This window comes from Chironomus tepperi, unplaced genomic scaffold, assembly GCF_022539635.2.
Source record: "Chironomus tepperi strain 1889 unplaced genomic scaffold, CSIRO-AGI_Ctep_v1 contig_158, whole genome shotgun sequence".
Classification (NCBI taxonomy): domain Eukaryota; kingdom Metazoa; phylum Arthropoda; class Insecta; order Diptera; family Chironomidae; genus Chironomus; species Chironomus tepperi.
The window spans coordinates 170,752-176,000 of NW_027226280.1; the positions used below are offsets into that span (position 1 = coordinate 170,752).

Here is a 5,249-nt window from a genome sequence, read left to right on the forward strand (position 1 = left end):
AATAACCGTGACTGTATTAATATTAACATCTACATTTGCAACAGATCAACACATTGATACACAGAATTTGATTCTACGACATTTAAATGCCAAAGGATCATTCTAACAGCCATGATCTTGACATTGAAAAACGGATAAAATGTATCATCCTCTATTCCATGAATAGCATATAGTCTGAGAAATGGTAAAGGAACAATCGATGCCTTTAATTTGGAATATATTTCAGAGAATTGAATGCTGGATGTAGAAGGAAGAGAATACACCTGAATGCGTTACTTAATCAGCACATGATCCCATATATGAAAAAATCTCCAAAAAAATGAATTGAAATGCCAAACAAAAAACATGTTATCGACCACATCTTCTGTTTTTGTTGTTGTAATCTTGTGTTTTGAGATTTTTTTTGCTGTCCTCTCTCAGTTTTCGTGCTGCTTACCGACGGTAAAGATCGCTGCTATTTAGTCGAGTTTGAATAAGAAGAAGTCAAAAATGAATGTGAATATTTTGATAATTTTCTGTGGACTTTTGTGGATGCAAAACTGTGCTGATGCTCAATCAGCTGACTGTGACTATCGCATACTAAATTATTGGACTGTTGGTTTCTTAAGTCAGAACAAAAGCCACTATTCCTGCTTCTTAAGCACAGAATTGCAAAGTTCTATCTACACAGTGACAACAATCAACGGACAACATGAATTTGGATATACTGATGATGACGTCACATACTTGTACATTAGCAACGGTAGCAGCATCAACACATTTTCATCAATTTACTGTGAAAAATTTAAAAATCTTGAAGTTATAAAAGCAGACGCTGTTTACACAATTGATGGAAATTCATTAGAAAAGTGTGAAAATTTGGATGTTTTGGATCTACATGGAGTTCAGCTTAACTCCATCCCTAATGAACTGCTCACCAGAAATTCAAAACTTTCAAAAATATGGATAACAGACAGTCAAGTGACAACATTGCCTGAAAATTTATTTTCATCCCAAAATAATCTCAAAGTATTAAGTTTAGACGGGAATCAAATCAACTTTTTGCCATCAAATATTTTTAATCCACTGATTCAACTTGGACATCTTGATTTATCCAATAACAAGCTTCAGTCAATTGACTCAAAATGGTTTAGAAATTTAGGCAATTTAAAAGAACTGTATTTATTTGAAAACCAAATTTCATCAGTTCCAGATAAATCCTTTGAGATTTTGACAAATTTAGAGGAACTTGCCCTTAATAATAACAGGATCAAGTTCCTAAATTCTGATTCCTTTGTTGGTCTACATAACCTCAAAAAACTGCTCATCTTTAACAATGAAATCTCAGAACTGCCACACAATACTTTCAAATCTTTAAGAAATTTGGAATTTTTAAGATTGGATAATAACAAATTAACTATAATTGATGATGCATCCTTTGGTGTTCATAAGAATTTATATATAGTTGCTCTGGATAACAACAAAATCAATCAAATTGATGAGAAATTCATTGATAATACAGCAATTAATATAATATCCATATTAATGACTGGCAACATATGTAGTAATGAAGAGTTTGTCGGAATTGTAAACATCAAAGTGGGTCTGAAGACCTGCTTTGAGAATTATAAAGCAACAAAGGAAGTCACTCGTACTTATCAATGTGGACGGCCTGTCAAAGGAGCTGGAACTATTATTGGTGGCAGATATGCTCCAAGGGGTAACTTTCCATGGTGAGTACAGCATGTACATTAACAAAAGTCATAAAATGTCGACTTTCATTCTTTTCAGGGTTGCAGTCCTGTCTACTCCATCTGGTGACCTTTTTTGTGGAGGAACGCTTGTGTCTAGCCGAAAAGTGGTGACTGGTAAGTCTAAGGATATATGCTTTGGGCCCAGAGTCTTAACCAACCTTCTCTTTTCCCTCATTGCAGCCGCACATTGCATTCAAGATAAAGAAAAGGAAACGCCGACGTTGGCACGTGAAATCATCGTTACACTTGGCACTTACAACCTGGACAAAAAAGTTGAAGTCGGAAGAGCTTCTCATGCTGTTCAAAGTATCAATATGCATCCTGATTGGAATACGCTCACACAGGCTTTTGATGCTGACATTGCTGTGCTGGTTGTGGACCGAGAAGTCACATTGAGTGAATATATCCAACCAATTTGTATCATCCAAGCTACATCTGCATCAACTGGTGTCGTTGTTGGATATGGAGTAAGTGAAGACGGTACAAAAAAGCATGAAAATATCCCCAAAATACTCGAAACTCCAATTCACAGCAATAAAGACTGTTTTAAGAACAACGAGGCACTTGCGGGACTTTCCAGTGGACGAACATTTTGTGGAGGAACTGGAACTGGAATTGGAGTTTGTCGTGGTGACAGTGGAAGTGGATTGATTGTGACTGATGGAACTACTTATTATCTTCGTGGAATTGTGTCATCATCATTAATTGGTGGACCTTATGGATGTGATGTTGATACTTATTCTGTATTTACGGATGTGACTAAATACATCGATTGGATCAATAACGTGTCCACAAGTCGATTTGACTAATCACAGTCATGACATGTCATACAATTGCTGTCCAGTCTATTATATTATGGACATAAATATATTAATCTTGGTACTTTTGCTAACATTTTTGTAATAATTTGGGTGATTGGAAATAAAAGTTATAAAATTTTAATAAATTAATTGACCGTCGTAGTCACTGTGTAATCCATGTAATGCATTTTCAGCACTTTTTGGTTCCTTTTATCACGACCTGAATTAATATCGTTAAAATATTTAATTTTTTGCTTTTTTTTTCAATGAATGGATTTCATGCAGAGTTGCGAAGGCCGATGTCGGCGGCCGAGAGAATCGGCCAGTCGTTCGCCGTTTTTATCGGCCATCGTTTTTTATCGCTCACCATTTTTTATTGGCTAACGTTTTTTTAAAAATTACAAAAGTCCTCGTGTTATTGATCGAGCGACTTAAGCACATTTTTGTCCCAGCAATCAGTAATTGATTAATAAGTCACTTTAAAATCTACAAAACGAGATTCAGTAGGATCAAAGTCACTTCCTAACTCACAAAACGAGATCCAGTAAAATCCAGTTCACTTTCCGGTCCACAAAACGAGATCCAGTAGGATCCAGTTCACTTCTAGACCATTAAAACAAGATCCAATTGGATCCATATAACATCCAGACCCTTAAAAACATGATCTAGTAGGATCCAGTTCTCTTTCAGACCTAAATAACAAGATCCAGTAGGATCCAGTACACTTTCAGACCTAAATAACAAGATCCAGTAAGATTTAAGTCACTTCAAACTTTGATCGGTAAACACTGTAAAAACATCGAAAACATATGAAAAACACTGAAAAACAATGAAAATTCGTGTTATTGTTTTTGTTGTTGTTGTTTATGAAAATGAAAAATTGTTAATTATAGCATATATGCGTTGATTTGAAACTTTTAAACGCCGTTTTTTATCGACCGCCATTTTGAAAAAATAAACGGCTCGCCGTTTTTATCGCTCGCCGTTTTTGGCCGGCCGATAAAATCAGGCCGTTTCACAACTCTGATTTCATGCTGATTGTCAGGAACTCCACAATGAACCAGAATACCACCTGACTGAACATTCACTTCCTCAATCATCTCTAAATGCTTTAATTTATTACAAATTTTCAGAATTTTTACAAATTATGGCTGGATACATTGCATTGATATACCCTGGGCCATGCAACTGTGCAGAGTTGGAAAAGAAGCACAACATCATTAAGAACAGCTCAACGTGCATATTTTGGGATTACAGATTGGGTCAGAGTCATGGAACATGACTGCTGTGGACGAACAGCATTTTTGCGTCTTAGTAAGGAAGATTCTCAGATTCATTTTAGGACCTAAGATGATAGTTTACCTATGTAAAAGCAGGAAAAGCATGGAAGTGTATCAGCTTTTTAGTGACGCTGACATTCTAAAGCGAGAAGCATCTTCGATGGACAGGACATGGAATTAAAAGACTTGTGGAAGCTCCAGTAAGTAAGGTATTAAAGGTGGACATTGTAGATGACTAAAGGTCACTTGGACGGCCAAACAACTCATGGTAAGAAGCTGATGGTATTGCATTTGGAATCGGGAATTGGCAAACGATATCCAGCAATAGAGCTGGTTTTAGATCTGATACAGCATGTGCTTAGTTAGTCCTTTACCATCTGTAACGACTGCTCCTATGCTTATTTGTGTTACTTTATTGGATATTGACTAAGACTCAATTAAACACACTCAACTGACTGCATATGCATGCAAATGTGAATAATAGAACTAAGATATGCAATATTGGACAGGCAAAGAATAAAAATTTTTGGCACATTTCAGTATAAAAGGCACTAATGTCCATACTTTGTCCGTTTTTACATGGAAGGTTCTAGAGACTTGAAATTTGGCATGCTGGGAGCTTCTATGTCTAGGAACTGACAGACGAAATGATTATGGAATTGATCACTTCCTATCCGAGTTATAGCTAGTAGGAAGTGACTTTTTACTTGACATTTTTTATTTTAAGTCATAACTATTGCATGCTTTATACTTACTTGATCCATGACTTCCTTTCTATGAGCTCTACAGCTTGTTTATCTACTATCTCGATTGACAGCTTCTTACCATGAGTTTTTTGGCCTTTCACGTTACCTTTAGTCATTTACAAAATCCGCCTTAAAGACCTTACTTACTGAAGCATCCACAGTTCTTCTAATAACATGTCCTGTCCATCGAAACCTGTTTACTGTTACTCGATTTAAAATGTCAGCGTTTATTACTTTTTCGTGGTATAGGACGTCAATCCAAGCCACATAGAAGAGCGGAGTCAAATGAGGCTCTGGGTGCTCAGTCGTAGCAAGTTGCCATCCTTATATGCAAGCTACGAGAGCCAAAAAGAATGCTGAACTAGAAGATTTATAACAATCTGTATTATAAACACCCAATTCCTTTACTGATACAAGAATGGAAGCCATGTGAAGCCATTCTGTGAAGTCGAAAATTGAGGGGTATCAGGGGGAATCGGGGTGTAATGTGAAGCCACGTGAAGCTTAAAATTCTGAAGATGCGTGCCACGGGCGCACTAAATACTCTAGTTTAATCAATATTCAGCTTCAAGACAGTCAAATAAACTCAATTGATGATAAATTCATTGACAATATTGTAAAAACTATCAGCATGTCCAACAATATTTACAACAGACACGCAATGATAGAGAACTTGATTAAATCCTTCAA

At 36.2% G+C, this 5,249-nt stretch overlaps 1 protein-coding gene across 1 annotated transcript; it reads left to right on the forward strand.

The window, feature by feature from the left end:
* The first annotated feature begins 435 nt into the window (after window positions 1–435).
* LOC139087976 (uncharacterized) lies at window positions 436–2,683 on the forward strand. Its single transcript, XM_070636954.1, has 3 exons — window positions 436–1,712; window positions 1,771–1,847; window positions 1,914–2,683. Exons 1-3 carry the CDS (start codon window positions 490–492, stop codon window positions 2,540–2,542), a joined length of 1,929 nt encoding a protein of 642 aa, XP_070493055.1. The 5' UTR covers window positions 436–489; the 3' UTR covers window positions 2,543–2,683.
* Window positions 2,684–5,249: the final 2,566 nt, after the last annotated feature.